The 17,302-nt window shown below is 39.6% G+C and overlaps 2 protein-coding genes across 3 annotated transcripts; one reads left to right on the top strand and one right to left on the bottom strand.

The window, feature by feature from the left end:
- Positions 1–411: 411 nt before the first annotated feature.
- Positions 412–8,987, top strand: LOC139140542 (pyrimidine-specific ribonucleoside hydrolase RihB-like). The gene is made up of 4 exons (XM_070709879.1): positions 412–753; positions 2,745–3,039; positions 3,288–3,424; positions 7,292–8,987. Exons 1-4 carry the CDS (start codon positions 454–456, stop codon positions 7,595–7,597), a joined length of 1,038 nt encoding a protein of 345 aa, XP_070565980.1. The 5' UTR covers positions 412–453; the 3' UTR covers positions 7,598–8,987.
- LOC139140541 (inosine-uridine preferring nucleoside hydrolase-like) lies at positions 8,608–15,141 on the bottom strand. 2 transcript variants are annotated; one of them, XM_070709878.1, is made up of 5 exons: positions 15,021–15,141; positions 14,032–14,257; positions 11,807–12,098; positions 11,331–11,473; positions 8,608–10,599 (listed from the first exon to the last, which is right to left on the bottom strand). In XM_070709878.1, exons 1-5 carry the CDS (start codon positions 15,029–15,031, stop codon positions 10,261–10,263), a joined length of 1,011 nt encoding a protein of 336 aa, XP_070565979.1. In that variant the 5' UTR covers positions 15,032–15,141; the 3' UTR covers positions 8,608–10,260. The 2 variants fall into 2 exon arrangements, with proteins under 2 accessions (XP_070565979.1, XP_070565978.1); XM_070709877.1 differs by having other exon boundaries at positions 14,754–15,133.
- Positions 15,142–17,302: the final 2,161 nt, after the last annotated feature.

Below are 17,302 nucleotides of genomic sequence, written 5' to 3'. Positions count from 1 at the left end.
CCCGTACACGCTGTGTGGCGCCTATCTGTAAAATCATTCTTGTCATTCCACTTGTCTATTTTGCGATTTCACTCCACAGCTTATAGACCAGAACTCCATTTTGCACCTTTAACTGTTCTATTTCCAATCATCAACCACATCAACATTTCATATAGTCCACAAAACATCATTTTAAGTTAGGTATGCTATCATTTCTATAATTTGGTTTACTTGAAAGAGAAGATAAAAGTAACATCCTTTTTGTATCGCAAAGTCTCACCTACTGGTAAAAGTTTCGACCAATAGAATTAAATTAAAGGTACAATTATCGAGAATCCAGTTGAACATTTTTATGGCTGTGAAAACGAAAGAACAAAAATCTCCGCTTGTCACCGCTTATTTGCAATACCTCTTGGCCTATAGGTCCAAAGGTTGTAGCCTAACTGACGACATTACTTGGTGATTTACGGTGAAATGTCGTTTAGGTTCACTGCTCATGCCAGCAACGTTCGCGCCGTTTCATCAAGTTTTGGATTCTCACAGCACGTAGAGTACAGTGCAATCACCATGTCTTGCCAACAGAAAAGCTCCGAAGATCGTATTCGAATGTTGATCGACTGCGACGCCGGGAGAGACGACGCGGAAGCCATAGCAATGGCTCTGACACAGCCGAACGTGGAAGTCGTCGGCATAACGTGTGTCAACGGCAACACAGATGTCGATAATGTCTGCCGAAATGTGCTCAGACTTCTGAAGGTTTATGAAAGAGAAGAGGTAAGTCTGTTGTAATTGAGTCAAAAAAGCAAATCGAAACTAAATCATAATATCATCCATATAGCACCCATGTAAGCATGAACCTACCAGCATATATCCTTTATCATGTTTATAGAGCATCATTCCAAGAACTCCTTTGATGATATTCAAATGGCGCCCTCAGTTTTGCCGGTTCTGTTTGTTCGGTGATGTTCACGACTATCGATTTCATGTTGCTGTTTTTTGCTTGTTTTGTGCAATTATATTCAAGCCAGATATTAGACTGTCGACAGTCCCTTAACTTGTGCTTTTTCTGCAGTATCTTATCGGTGTAGTCTTTTGCACATACGACTGTGTGAGGAAGACGAATCGCAACCGTAGCGTCGAAGGGGCGAGCTGGGCAATCCGAGTGCGTTGTGTCGATGTATGTTGAATTGGTTGTGTCAATGTATATTTTCGCTTCCCCAACCCACCGTCGTTTGTGCGATATACTACACCAATAAGAGACAAAAAAGCACAAGGGACTGTCGACAGTCTAAGCAAATGCGGCAAGTTTTGATTCACATGTGTTTTGTCGATGTATGTATGCGATTGGTATGCACACGTAGATACACTGCCGTTAGCGATGACGTGTAAAGTACAGAATGGGGGTGTTCTGGAATTGAACGGAAAATAATGGAAGGACTGAGAGAAAGACGTTAATTGAAATTCTTAATGACGCGCCCGAAATTATATGAACACAATTACCGCTGGGTGATATATATAGAGAGGGACCGTGTGTAAACAAACCACGGATGCTGTCAACAGTCAATCATAATGTTTATTTGTTTGTTGGTTGGTTGGTTGGTTTTATAAGTCATGGAAAGTCACTACCGGCCAATATCTGAAACGTGTCGATACTTTCTCTGTTATTCTCTCTGGGGTTCAACTGAGCAATTGCTCACCTCCAACCTTGTTTTGCCGAATAACAGTCGTACATAAGCAGTCCAGTCCTGCAGTCATAGGCGAAGGTACCACCGGACTGGAATCTTTAGTGTAATTGAAGACGAACACGAGGTTAGAATTGAGGTTGACGGTTTTTACATTCAAACGGGAACTTTACCAGAGTGTTGACTTCAGCTCTTGTATCGTCTCCCTACTCCAAGAATACTCATTTATTGCACTTGATTCACTTTCTCAAGTAATGTAAGGGAGTAATTATTTTTAAATATCACGTAATCTCGTGATAGTCAGATTGTTATATATCATTGCATCATTTTTTACATATACTGGTGATACTTTTATGACCAACCTGGGGGCGTTGTTAATTTCACGCGGATTCCAACGACAAATGAAATGTCGTTACATGTTGCGACAAATGCCAGTGAATGCTGTCTCGTAACAATTGGTTTGCCTCGGGTCAATCCTCAATACGATCCAAAGATATTTCTCTATTCCACCATTGTTCATTCTTCATCATACACTTCCTTCGGCTATTTACATCTTGCTGCGTCACCTGCTGTTTTAGTCTGTCTGATGTTGGCGCAAAGTTATAAAAGTTGACCACTAAAAGGGTAAATTTGAGAGCAAACTGACAAACCTAATTAGGTAGTGTATCAATATCCAGCTGTATCTCATCGTCAAAATCATTGGTGCCGTTACTGTAAGAAATAAACCACACCCAGCGACGGTATACCATGAGATTTTGACCAGTCCACGACATATATGCACGAGCGATAGCGAGTGCATGCATGGAGTGAACTGGTCAAAATCGAGTGGTATACCTGTTCCTGAGATGGTTTATTATTATTATATCATAATATTAAATTGAAGTTCTGGCGTGAAACGTCAAAAAGGAAGTTTTCCTCTAGCTGACAGCTCTGCCTGTTCCAACCGTGCTATATTTCGAATATTGCATGGTTATTTTCACGTCTCGACCAATCAGATCGCTATATTTGCACATCAATGTACTGGTATGATATTATACTGATACACGACATCTTGTCTGAGTCTCTGTCTTCTTTATCCCCCAGATACCTGTTTTCAAAGGATGCGAAACGTCCCTTCTTGATATCGACAAAGGTAAAGGCATTGATCACGGAGACGATGATGGTTTTGGCAATGTTCATGATTACATCACCCCAGATATGTCTCTGCTCAAATCAGAACACGCCGTGAACGCCATAGTGAGGCTCGCCGATCAATATCAGGGTGAATTATCGTTACTCTGTATAGGACCCATGACCAATATTGCCCTGGCAATGAGAATGGACTCAGAACTTCCCAAGAAGCTAAGGGATGTGACCATCATGGGAGGCAGTCTTGACGGTAAGAAAGCATCTTTTCAATTACAGTGTTCGTTCAAGAAAGAAACTGGTTCGCCGTTTGCTGAGTCCTATATGAGGTTCCGTTTTCACTCTGACAAAGTGTGTTCCTCTGTATGTCTGCGTAAGATAGCCTTTCTTTCGTCATCATCACCGATGATGAATGGAATGCGAGGTCCCAATGTAATTGGCGCGATTTATTGCGGACTAAACTACTCTGATCTTGAACGATATGATAAAAATCTTTTACAGGTGTTGGTAATACCACCGTGTGTGGAGAGTTCAACTTCGCCGTGGACCCAGAAGCTGCAAATATAGTACTGAATTCAATAACACAGCCGGCCACCGTGCTAACATACGATGTCTGCGAAAAACATTCACTATCAAAGGTATACAAGAATTTTATGGTTTCTTTGTCCGTGGCAGGCTTTCTTTAAAGAAAACATCATACCTTACACTGTTACTCAATTTTGTTCTTTTTAAATGTCAGTTCAGTCAGAGATTGGCATTCAGATGACTTTGTTGTTGAAGGGAGGGGTCTCCCCTAGCCCCTCAGCGGCTGTGCTTGTGGGACTGTTACGTGACAGAAAACGAACAAAAGGGGAACTCAGCAGTTTCCGTATAAAACGAAATTTATTACAAAAAAATAAATCTAATCGCTAAGTCAAGGGATAGAATACAAACTGTAAAAGTGGACAGGCTACTTATCTCAGATGGGACGGTGTCTCAGAGTTGTAACAGTCAGTCGGATGAATGAACAGTCCTTTGGCTTGCGGGCTTGAAGTTGCACAAAGTCCACAGTATAAATCCAGCGTGGCAGTGAAGGTCTTGAAAAGTCTTGAGTTTCCAAAGACTAGACTTGAAGTAACACGCAAGAGACACGATCTCAAAATGTCTGACTGCAAACTTTGCCAGTTCCTATTTATACTCATGTGCTTATATTATAGCATATAAGAACAATCTAGAACTTTTATTGACATGCTAACTACTGTTCTAAAATCATCTCTCTTAAACAACTAATTAAATTTCCAGAACATTTCAAACATGACTAATTGAATTCAAGCTTGTGAGGTCATGAAGGACAGTGACCTTTAGAATGTTCTAGACTAATTAAACACAGGTCATGAGTGTGGGGGAAATGACCTACATAACAGGGACCCAAACAACAAGTCTGTTGCTATGCAACATCTATCACGACGGCCCTTGTGCATATCCAAAGTTTTAAAATGACGGCTGTTGGCCGCGGCCGAAGCCGCTTCATATCAACGAAGGGACGCAACCAAACTTTATTTGGTAAAATTTTGCAGTGTCTTGGAACTATGAACCATGGACAATTCATCAAACGCTGAATTTGCTTCTCATTTGCTTGACATTCGTCGCCAATTTCTGGAAAGAGACAATGTTTAACAGCATGAAAGTCGCGCAGCCGCGGACAGTACGATCCCATCCCTTGAATAGTATCATATACTGCATTACAGGATATGTTGGTTATTGTGAACGACTGTTAAATAATAACACATGAGAGCTTGGGCAAGATCACGATTTATTGCCTGCCCAAGGGATGGTGGTCATGATCGAAATATTGATGATGCCCGAGCCGTAGGCGAGGGCATCATCAGTATTTCGATCATGACCACCAGCCCGAGGGCAGGCAAAAAATCGTGATCTTGCCCAAGCTCTCATGTTATTATTTTTATTACACCGAACAAGCAAACATGCAAAGAAACAAAAACATAAAGACTTCTTCGAGTACAGTTCGCCTTCCGAGTCCGGACCTCAGCGTAAAATGTTGTCAGTGCCGAGTCTAGGGTTGCCGCTAAAGTTTGCCGATCTCCTCGGTGGCGTATCCAAATTTGTTGCTTGCATAGTCGCTGAACAAAAAAAATTGCATTCCTTGTTGCCATTTCGTTCGTTTGCTGTTTACTTGCATCAAAATACCGTCTAACTGTGCCGGTGGACAGCTCTGCATGACGTTTCGCAGCCATAAGTTGCCAACTGCAAAGTACAACAAGCGAACGACCATTTGTTTTGCGCAGAAAGGATGCGCAGTAAGTAAAATGACGTCATCCATGTAATATCAAATGCAGAGGGCATCATCAAGTTCGCAGAGGGCATCATCACATTCGCAGAGGGCATCATCACGTTCTTTTACATGTCACGTGAGTCGTGTTTAACCAATGGCAGTGCACGCTGAATGAGTGAGGTGTAATAATATACCATAGTCATGGTGCCTTGGTTTTATGGTTGTTCACTGACTGTTACAGCTTTTGGACATCCTAGTAATATTTCGAAAAAAAAGATGACATGACCATCGTTTATACACTTTTTTCTCTAGCAATACAGCTTTTTAGAAGTCGTGTGACCTACTGTGAAATCGGGTGATACTACTGCATCAATTTAAGTTTTTTTGTTTAGCTGATCTACATATAGGGACCTAGGGCCCTACAAGCAGCGATCACAAATTGTCGTCTATCACCGCAGCGCTTTAGTTATCAACAAGTGATCGAGGAAGAAAAATTCGTGACTCTTTGTCAAAACTTCATATTGACACTAAAATTACGAACGCAACTGAAATTTCTCTTTTATAAAAATACTTTTCATGATTGTATACAATTTTACAGTTTGATACAAGCTTTTTCACTAATTAACAAAATATGAGTAATCTATATATGTTTACTGAACATTGGGTTTCTGACAGCCGATGTGCGTAATTGACAAAACTTGCGGAAGAGCGGACAGTCGAACGTTTCATCACTGTCTGTCTGTCTGTCTGTCTGTCTGTCTGTCTCTCTCTCTCTCTCTCTCTCTCTCTCTCTCTCTCTCTCTCTCTCTCTCTCTCTCTCTCTCTCTTATGGTACCACACTTTGGTTTTCTTCATTTCGTTCTCAGATCATACCTTTGAACTTTTCTTTAAGGTTTCTCTAAATCTCCGAAGATTTCTAAGTTTAATGACACACCAGTGCGCCTCTTCTTTTCGCGTCAAAACTCTATCAAACTTTCGATCACTGTAACGGTTACAATTATTGTGTTTCGCTCTCTTGTTTGGTTCAGCGTTTTAACATTTTCGTACGAATCGAAATTAGCTAACTGCAGGCGTCAGCGTCATCCCGCAACTATGTTTTGGGACAGCGTGTTGTTAGATCAGTACCACGTTTTGTTGTCGATTGTCCACATAACTTTGAGGTTAATTTTACAGTCGTCCCTTCATTATTGTTTCTTTGATTTAGTCTGAGACATAACACTAGTCCCCGCCCCTACCCAGCCCCCCTTAATTGCACCAATTCTTTTCTCAGAGTTAATGTCAAGTTTCAAGTGTTAGAATCAAGATATTTAGTTCAAATTTTCAGGATAACTCTCTTAGTTAATACCTTCTCCAAAGAATATAAAAATTGTATATTTGCAGCCATGATTTTGAAATATGACACCAGTAAATATTAAAATTTAATTTTTCATATTTTTTTACATATTTGAATTTAATAATAATTGGATAGTATTAATATTACCAAATTAGTTATAAATATGTTGACACTATTAATTGTAAGATTTGCATGGCAGGATTTGTAAATAAATTTGTTTTTATGATTTTACATGGGTTTACATATCAAAAATTATTAAAAATTCTTTCAAATTTCAAAATATGATTTTTCAAAAAGTACTTCAAATACAGGAAAATTGTGCCATACATATCTTATCTGTAACCTTGTTAATAGGCTGTAAAAATTCCATGTCCATATCTCATTTCAAAGGTTGGATTAAATTGGTATATAATTATGTAGGAAAACTGTTATTCTGTCAAAAATGTTGAAAACAAGCCATATTTGCACCCCTCTTTAAAAGTCACAGAGTAAATCTCACTTTTGACACCTCTTTGACACTCAAAGAATCTAAAAATGCATTTACAATAGCAGTCACTCACTCTGAATGCAAGCACCGCCTTGTCAACTTTCCTGAACAACAGCAAATAATGACTTTCCCTTTTTAAACATTTTATTAAAAGCTAGGGGACCTCTACCATAATTAATACACTAAGGACTCCCCAACTTCTTCTTATTTGGTCAGTTTTTCAGAAGTTTCAACAGGCTGTAACTCTGCAATGCCTTTGTGCCCAAATGTCTAGTTTTTTTATTCCACAGAGAATGTTGACTACTTTTATACTTTAATAGTTTTGTTGAAGTTATAACTGACGCTCTAGCCTTTCAACCACCTTAAATGTAGAGCCTACGGTCTTAATAACGCATTTTATCTTCCATGATCAGGCATGGTTTGACGAACGTCTGCAAATTGGAACTGAAAAGGCCAAGTTCATCTCGGCAATATGTGGGACGCCTGTCGACGATCCGTACATTAGTTGGGACGGCCTCGCCATTATTGCCAGACTCAGGAGCGACGCCGTACTCGAAAAAGAATCCCAGTACGCTACGGTTGAACTTGGTTGCGGACTATCAAGGGCTCAGATGATTATTGATCGGAGAGGGAAGTTGGAAAAACCAGCCAATGTCAACCTTGTGAAAAAACTGAAGATGGATATTGTAAAACATATGTTGATTGAATCGGTCAAGTAAATATAGGCCGCGTGAACGTAAAACTCCGCTAGCCTTCGACGTTACTTTTACCCAGCCTGGTTCTGTTACTCTAGATCTGCTGACACATGATGAGCGGTCAGCTGTATAATATCGACCCAAGCCCTGTGCGACATTAAAGATATCACACGAGGGGCGCTACCTCTCCGGAATAAAAAAGACGCACGATGTTCTGCAGACTCAGTACGCCAAAGAGATCACGTGATGTCAGTACGAACAAACCTGCGTGTACAAACACGTAATACATATACACGTATTTCTGTGCCGGTTTGTGCACGTGGTCATGTTTGTACCGTGGTTTACTCTTCGTTTGGCGGCCAATGACGATCCATTCGGATAACCCTTCAAATGAAACAAGAGAAATTAAAATAATGCTGAACTATATGTTTTGCACTTGAATTTTTACTTTATCGAAAGATTGAAATAATATTTATCCACAAGTGTTATGTAATGTTTATGTCAAACTGCCACCAACTAAACAATAATACTCAAGATGAATGATGTCAATAAATCCTACAAGAGTTGAGAGTGAAATAGTGGATGCCTAACAATGAACACAACACGAATGCGAGAATATAAGGCACTTGACACATAGTCATTCTTGGGATGGAATCCCAACCAGGTGCTCGAAAGTACGCGGGAACTTCGGACTAAAAAACCCAATGAATGCTCTTTTGGCATTTCATATTCAAGGGTGAAGTATTTGTTGGGCTGCTGTGCCTCTTGAACGATATTTCGAATATTTTTAATCTTGCAGAGGAACCAAGCTGAAAAGTAAACATGAACAATGCGAGGTTGATGAACAATCTCCTGAACGTACGCTCTTTTGCGAAAATAAAAGTCGAAGTGAGTCATAAGTATAGTAAAAAGTCTTAGGGCAGTACTAGGACACGAACTTTCTCTTCAACAAAATTGCAAGGTTTTGAGAACGGACCATATTTTTGAAATAAGGTCTCTTTAAAAACGGATATTGTAAGGACACGTGTACACTATTTACTTTCTTGTCATTTTATTTTCTCTGTAATCAGTACGTATGGTGATGGGCCGACTGAAGGCCCTGCATCATTGAATGAAGACATACAACAATATATCAAAATTCTAATTTGATCAGTTTGTGCTCAATACTCCGTAAAGTCCTTTGCAAGTTCACCGGTAGGGTTCAAAGTTCACATAGTCTTTCAGGTGAAGTATTTTTGTTCCACCTTCCTGAATGTTTCAAATTAGCTCAGTTCTTGGGAATATGGTTATATAGGTCGTATCTTACAGTTACTGTAAAAGCAAAGACGTTGAAAATCTGACACCGCATGGGAATTTGCCTCTTCCAATATTTGATACTTTTGAACGTTCTTGTAATTAAACAAACTGTGGTTGACTTTGCTTTTTTTTAGCGCTATTGTTGATCCTGTACTTGCTAGCGAAAGAACGCTACCACGTGACAAAGTTGCCACCTTGATTATCGTTTGCAAGGGTAAGGGGTCACTCAGCATGTTTGCTTGCAGCCCCGCCTTCTTCAACCTAGTGGTAAATTTCAAGGTGCCTCAGTATACGCCAGACACATCATCCCAACACTCGATGATTGGAATTTATACGTCACTGTTTCACTGAAAGCGACTTGAAATTGAATGTATTTTGGCGGAAATATAACTCGCATTTTGCGCTGAACGGCCATTTGCCGTGTAAAAACTGCTCGCTATTTCTATAAATAAATCAATCATTATAAATTTTTTACAGCACTAAATATCCATAAAATGGCTCACAAAACAAACAAAACACATTTGTAAACCTTAATAAAATACACGAATCGGTCTTGGGTGCTTTTATTGACCACGAAATCTAAATTTAGAGCAATCCGGTGGTAAAATTTACTAGAACTGCTCGTGAAGCAATATGCTAAAATAAGGGAACAAGCGATATTTCTGACGGAAAAAGATGACATCATGAGAAATCAAAATTATTTTCGTTACCGCTGTCGTCTGAAGATTCAAGTTCGCCTCCCGATGGGATAAAATTTCAAAGTAGAAAGCCAGTCTCTTCTGGAGAGGGAATATCACGAGTGGAAATGAGTAACTTGGTCGCAAACTTTCATGGAGCCTCAACTTTTTGTACATGCCCGGTCATTTAGTAGATGTTCAAAATGACAACTTCGATCTTTTAAATGTACAAATATTCACTTGAATCTGTCAGTGTACAATGTAAGGAAGCAAGTTACAACAGCAAATATAAGAAAAGTCTACGAGAAAAGCGGCTAATCAGACTCTATACACCTTTTTGAATCGAAAATGCGATTTTATTCCAGCATATACGCAGAATGATTTCTTTATACTTTGCTTCAACAATCACAGGACCTTTGGTTGGTCTGTCCAACAGCGGATTTCAATTCGGTACCACGATTCTGTATGTAAGTCAGACATATTGTATCTACAATGTAAACGATTAGCTGGGGTATCATCACACATTTACAAAGTAAAAGTTATCGACTCATTGATTAGATACAGTAAACCAGCATGGGGCAACCCTGTCTTGACCGATAGCTGAAGTTGATTGCACTTGATCTACAATGTAGCGGCTTTAGTAACAGTTACAGCTGTCTTACATACAGAGTTGTGGCACAGCATTGAAACCCACCGTAGATTCTTTTTCAATAATCATTCAACCGACTCTAACATCTTACGACCGACCACCTCGATATTCACTTTTTTCACTACTCTAATATTTGGCTTGTTTTTCGAAGATCTCTCCCAGTCGATGACCATATCTCCTCTTGTCCACTTGCCGTTCAGTTCAATCACAGCATAGAAGTCTTTCGTTTCCTTCACAACCTTGTCGCACAGTCGGGCGACTATGGCCAGCGCATCGCAACTCACGTATGCACAGTCCTCTTCACAGTGAAACTTTTTGCGGAGAGCTTTCACTAGGAACCCGGTTATATCTGTCATAAACTTGGCCTTCTTCGTCTCAATGGCCTGACGTTTTTCGTACCATGACTGTTTATTAAACAAGAAAGGTAGATCAATACAAATTATGGCATACAATAACAGAAGAAACAGCCACAATGACTGAAATGAAAAAGTTTTACATCAAAATCAAAATGCTTCGATAAATTAGTGGCTTATCAAAAATTCATTCAGTTCGATCTGATTACACGCGCTGACAACGTCAGTGATACCGTGAAGAAGATGATTTGTGTTCATTGTCCGTTGTAGCCCGAATGGACACTTGCGGAAGACTACATTACAGCGAGGAAACAGTTCGCCTAATTTGGGCAGGGGGAGGGGCAGCAGATGACTTTGAAACGTCGAAGTAGATGTTTGTGACCGTTACCATGACATGATATTAAAGATCTGTGCTGTCGTGTACTGGTCAACTGTGGTAAGAAATCAGTGACAGTGTATTTCACCTTGAACAAAACAAAACTGTATTCTACCAGTTCTGTGAATAATGATGATAAAGTGAAGAAGTTGAACACTGAAACATAAATGTTTATCATTTAGGAAAATTTCTGGCATTTTCAAAATAAAAATATTAAATAATATATCCCATCTACTTGAGAGTATGTTGGAGGAAACATTTTGATTTCGTCCTAAAGCAAGTTACTAAGCTTATTGGTCATTCAGTCAGTCAGTCAGTCTGTTACCTTGTTACTTGGTTGCTTAATTATAGTTGGTTAGTCAACCAATAGGATAGTTCTAGTTAGTTATTTATTCTTACTACTCACCATGTCCTTTGATAAAGGATTTTCCATACATAGATCGAAGGTAATCAATGTAGCAGGTTTTGTGATGGCATTGAGTACGATGTGGGCAGCTTCTGGGTCCATTCCAAAATTAAACTCACTGCTCAGTGTGAAATTACCTTTCCCTGAAATGCGAGAATACAATGTTAGCAGCTGATTGGAAACAGAAAGAAGGCACGTGGCACCTGGCACTATCATTTCTGTCAAAAAAATAGCATAGACCATCGTTTCAATATTGTTTCTTTAGCTATTTCGGTTAAGCATCATGTATAAAATGTGGGTCCCGGGCATGTTTTTATTCATATAAATACTTTCTAGGTCTTGTTTTAAGTGACATATGAGCATTTTATTGGATTGTTGTCACGTGTCCTTCAACAGCAACTTTCTACTGGACAGGCATACTTTCGTTTACTCTCGTTAAAAATTCATGGTCTGCCAAATCTATGAATGCTTTTTACCGTATAAGCTTCCTCCCATTATCGTTAGATCCTTCAGCTTTTCTGGGAGCTCTGGGTCCATTCTCATCGCCATGGCAATATTAGTCAGCGGTCCAACGGTGATCAATGATATTTGTCCTGGATGTTTATTGACAATCTCCACGATGGCGTTGACTGCATGCTCTGGCTTGAGCAGTGACATATCTGGCTTGATTAAATCGTCAACGTCTCCAAAACCATCATTTCCATGAAGTTTGTCTGATTTCTTTTCGGAATTAATGATAGGTTTTGTGCATCCCTTGAAAACTGGAACCTGACAATTAGAATAGAGAAAAACGGCACATTAAGGTAGGACTCACCTCGGGGACAGATATTCGGACTCTCAAATTTCTACAATTCTTTTCTGATCTACCGCTTGTGGAGGCTCATTAAAGTTATCGGAGGAAAAAAAACTTTCACCGTCTTATTTTTTCGAAAATCCAAAATTTATTTTTTCTCCATAGAGTTAACACAGGGATGGCGGCCATTTTGAATTTGAAATGTCGCACAAATGTTGGGTAATTTGTTTTTCTAGTTCCAAACTTTTCTCGGTGACCCCCGATTTTTATTGTTGATTGGGTAAGAGAATAGTTGAAAGTTTCATTTAGGAAAGTTTGAGCAAAAGTTTAAGTCTTCCACTTTCGAGGCGCATACTACCTTAACTAACATTTGGTATGACCGATATACTTCAGAAGTCCGATCGAATTCTGTACTTTCAGCTTTGATATCGTTTGGCTCATTGATAGAAATTCATTGAATATGCAAATGAGTTCACAATCAGAATGGTGTGCTAAGGAAACTTCCTTCGTGGCTGAACCAATTATGATCAATGTGACACAGAGGTCCTACTAAAATAGGACTGCGTTCAATTTTGATACATGGATTAATTACAAAGCTCCACGAGCCAAGTAGCAGTATGCCATGCTCTTCTAACTTTCAGCGTGACTAAACCTTAGTATGACCGATATACCGCTAAAGGCAGATAAGTACGGCACACGAAGTTTTGATGTGCTTCTAGTTACAATAATTCGTTAAATGCGAAGATTAGTACATATAATCAGTAACTGTGCCTATGGGGTGAGAACACCCCATATGTGCCACCTAAGTAACTTGTCCTATCAATTATCTACTATAGTCATATATATATCATGCTAGACCCTCAAAAAACTGATCAGATCTAGATCTATCCAGAAACATATAAATATACAGGAGAAAAGTTTAGTAGTTTCTGTTAATTTTTTGTGTTATGAGAACAATTTAGTAACGGACACACAGACATACGAAAAGAGGCATGACATTGACACACTTTGTGGGTTACGCCCGAGAGAGACGAGGCAAAACAATCAGCACTAGCTGTTTCAGAGAAGATTTTTTGACCAAAATGAGAAATATTGCAGCAAAAATGCACATATGAAAATTTCACAACAATTTGAACAAATGTAACAAGTCATCTTAATGAACCTGCAAACCACGTTTCAACCAAATCTGGCTTGTGGTTACAGAACTTTAGCAATTTGCCCGGTATTTTTCACCTTATTTGCATATTTTTGACACTAACCATACTTAGATGGTAGGTGCTGCAGTTTTTGAGTTTTTGATGTGGACGGACGGACGGACGGACATACATACATACATACATACATACATACATACATAATACATACATACATTATACATACATACATACAGACAGACAGACAGACAGACAGACAGACAGACATACGCCACCGACTTACCACTGTTACCATATAAGCTGTCTTTGGTATATATACAACTACATATACATAATGTGAGCAATAATTCCACTCTGAAGCAGGAATAATGCTCCAGAGTCAATATTCCAAGCATCCCCCCCCCAGTATCAAATTGTCCATTTCTAACTGAGGTCATTTGAGGATATTCACTTGCGAACTTCCGCATTGCGCCAGCCTGGAACCGGCTAAGCACATGGTCAATACAAAATATTCCCGATCACAAATACATTATAATGTGCTTTGAATGAGTTATGTTTCATACAACATGTGATTATCATGATTTCAGTCTAGCAGGAATTTTCAAGCTTTCATAGTCCTGTAGATGTACATTTATTCCAAATTTTGGACATTTGGGGACATTTTAAGCTATATTTATGTGTAGCCATCGCGCATGTGTAATAATGTAGTTGTATATATGTGTCTGTGGTTTCGAATGTACGTCATGAAGCTCACCTCTCTTTCTTTCCCATAATACGTCAGAAGTGTAAGCACATTTCGGCAGACATTCTCGACATTTGTGTTGCCGTTGACACACGTTATGCCGACGACTTCGACGTTCGGCGTTGTCAGTGCAACGGCTATGCCCTCAGCATCGTCGACACCTGCATCGCAGTCAATCAGCACTTTGATCTGATCACGACGGGTCTTGCCCGGGGTCTTGCCTTTCTTCCCCTGCTTACTGGGATTGATTGACATCAAGAATATTAAGTTATGATCAACGTGATGCTGGGGTCACTTTGGTGCACGTGCACTTCTGAGTTATTCAGAGTTATGCTAGTTTGTAACGGTGTCAATGTATAGCAAATACAGTTTGAATCAGATAACGCCAAAAGGAAAGACGGTCTGGCAAACCGAGAGCGAACTTTGATTGTTTTAGTTCTGCATGGCAGGGCTGTGTGTTACCAGCGTTATACGGCCTCCCACCACATGACGTATAACGCCGGTAACACACAGCCCTGCCATGCAGAGCTATGATTGTTTGTGTCAGTAAATTGTAGTACTGTAGGCCTATTAGTAATACCAATAGTCGTTATAATTGACGACAATACGTGCGCAGTTCTATCCTATGTGCAGACGTTTAGTGTTCGACCAACACTTCCGCCATATATAAAATCGCTCTGTGGATTAAAAAATGTAATCAGTGTGGTTATACGATGTATCGCATATATCAATACCTGTCTAGTGACCTTGACCTGGTGTAACCTTCAAACCCTCTGAGGTTGCTTTGACCCGCCGTGAGCTGTCGGTACATACACGTATGGCTAGAGATGTGCATTCCGCCTATAAAACTGCAGAATATCCGGCCTAGATTGCGCGCCATGATGGGTGCTACTTGACATACGTTATACATGTTTACACGATAAACAGACCTGTTTTCATTTGATATGCAGTGTGGCTACTTCCGTTTCACTATAAAACCTCGGGTCGGGACATGACCTTACCTTTTACTCATAATGATATGTTAATATCTTGCTATTTTAGACGAAAAGACTGATAATTTTCACACAAAACGTTGCCGCTCACACAATGTAAATTCGGGTCACGAGGTAAGGGAACAAACATTATTCACCGGACGGGGGCCTGAGGCTGGAGAATAAGGAAGCATGAATGAATTTAGTTGCCAGAGGGAAGTGGGTCCATTCTTATCCTTCAAATAAATCATACAGAGACAATTCCTTGCAGCATAAAGGAACTATTTTTTCAGTTTGTCCATTTGCTAACGCTTAAGTGTCAGTTCATCTGTAAATAGTTCCTGAGATTGACGACAACTTCTGTTGGCTGGCGAAATCATCTCTTGAAATGGCAATGCGAACTGAAAGAAACGTTGTCCAAGTTTCGCTGGTGCTGTAAGGCGGAAAAAATTGTTTATGCCATTTTGCTTGCTGAAATATGCCTCAGCTGATACTGAGTTCAACGTTACCTTATTTGCAGACAAAACAAAAACATTATCATTTGTTTCAAACTTTGAATGGGCACAGTGTACCATTCCTTTCAAATAAGACAGACATAAAATAATCATTTATGTATCCGCTATTTCATAATGTAATGATTTTATGGCTCATTCAATACAACATAAAAATGCGAGTCACATACACTGTCAACATACGGAAAATATTTTTTTTTTAGTTAAAAACTTTCGGTTCGGCTGGATTAAAATTTCAAAACTTGTATCGTGAGATTAAACAAGTTGTTATTGAATAGTTACATTAATTGTTCCTCTATTTTCGACCTCATAATTTATATTGCCTCAGGTTGTCTACAATTTATTCTGGGAAATAGCTTACGGAATGGCTAGTTGATGCGCTTGGCAGGAGGCTTCCGAAATCAATGCATACAAGCATATGCCCAAGACCCCCTCACCTGTTCTGAATTTTGCCCGTTACCTAAATTTGACTGAAAATTCCGAGAAAAACACAGCGTGGGCATGATGTAATGCTAAACCAGGTGGCTTCAGTTTGAAAAGGGGCTCTTTGGGTTCACGCTCGAATGAGAATAGAGAACTGTGCAGCGGATATGACCTCAAGATGACCCTATTTCAAACGAAGGCAGTCTACTGGAGAATGACGGTGTCACGAATGAAGATGTGATCATGGAGTAAACATGGGATTTTGTGCGCGTCAAAGCAGTTCTGCCATTAGACGGATATTTCAAATTTCTAATTTGGAACGGTCGTTATGTTTTACAAATTGGAAAAGGGGAGGGTCCTATTTTATCGGCCGAACACCCCTTATTTTTACCCTAAATTACATGCAAATTTTTTGCACAGCAGATATGTTGAGCAAAGAAAAAGGGTTCCTTTTTGGGTGACGCTCGCCTAGAACAGAGAAGTGCAGCGGATGTGACCTCAACATGACCCTTTTTCAAGCGAAGGCAGTATTTATCTGTATTTATGAGAATGACGCTTGTGGGCGAAGCGGTTCTGGACGCATTTAAAAATTTGAATGGCGGTTATGTGTTACAAATTAGAAAAGGGCGGGGGGAGGTCATAGCGGACCACCAATGATTTTCGCCTAAATACGCGGAAAGTTTTGAAGTTTTGCAAAATAGAAATTTTATATTAAGAATCATAATTGTGAAATATCAATATTATTTATAAAAAAGTTTTGGTATAACAACAGGGTTGAGCCAGCTTTCGGGTAAGACTGAAACCCATGGACAGTGAAGGACTACGAAGGACTGTATTATTTATTACAGAAACAGCAGTTTCAGTTTCGGTCCAGACAGGATAGCGTAACCTTTCAAGAGTCACTGTGGCACGGTGGGGCAGTGGCTTGAGTATCGGTCTAACTATCAGAGGACGGTGGGCTGGAGACCCCATAAGTTGACTCACTGTCAGAAGATGGTGATCGAGTTCGATAGTCTAACACGGTGTTGTGCCCTTTAAGCAAGGGACTTTACTCCTCATTGCTCTATTGGGTAGTTGGTTATGGGTACATCATGCTGTAATTGGGCGTTCGCCTGTTGGATGATGGATTGAATATTTAATAAAATAAAAATAAAGTAGGTGATGTATTGTGTTATCTATACAAAACGTATATTATAAAGTCAGCATTTCATAATGATGGTCAGAGTAGAGAATATATTTTCACTGCAAAATAGGACGAATGACATCGTTGTTAGTGCAGAATAGGGTGGAGGACAGTATTTTCACCACATAATTTGGTGAAGGACAGTATTTTCACTGCAGAATTTGGTGAAGGACAGTATTTTCACCACAAAACTG

This window comes from Ptychodera flava, chromosome 9, assembly GCF_041260155.1.
Source record: "Ptychodera flava strain L36383 chromosome 9, AS_Pfla_20210202, whole genome shotgun sequence".
Taxonomy (NCBI): Eukaryota; Metazoa; Hemichordata; class Enteropneusta; family Ptychoderidae; genus Ptychodera; species Ptychodera flava.
This window is presented reverse-complemented; position numbering and strand designations above follow the sequence as displayed.

What these genes read in the sequence shown, in the direction of transcription:
- LOC139140542 (XM_070709879.1), top strand. Translation starts at nt 454, where the DNA reads ATGTCGTTTAGGTTCACTGCTCATGCCAGCAACGTTCGCGCCGTTTCA. An exon ending in AGGTTTATGAAAGAGAAGAG is followed by an intron (nt 754 to 2,744) that starts GTAAGTCTGTTG and finishes TTTATCCCCCAG; the next exon opens with ATACCTGTTTTCAAAGGATG. An exon ending in CATGGGAGGCAGTCTTGACG is followed by an intron (nt 3,040 to 3,287) that starts GTAAGAAAGCAT and finishes AATCTTTTACAG; the next exon opens with GTGTTGGTAATACCACCGTG.
- LOC139140541 (XM_070709877.1), bottom strand. Translation starts at nt 14,929, where the DNA reads ATGTATAACGTATGTCAAGTAGCACCCATCATGGCGCGCAATCTAGGC. An exon ending in AGGTCAAGGTCACTAGACAG is followed by an intron (nt 14,258 to 14,753) that starts GTATTGATATAT and finishes AATCAATCCCAG; the next exon opens with TAAGCAGGGGAAGAAAGGCA. An exon ending in AATGGGAGGAAGCTTATACG is followed by an intron (nt 11,474 to 11,806) that starts GTAAAAAGCATT and finishes CTCGCATTTCAG; the next exon opens with GGAAAGGTAATTTCACACTG.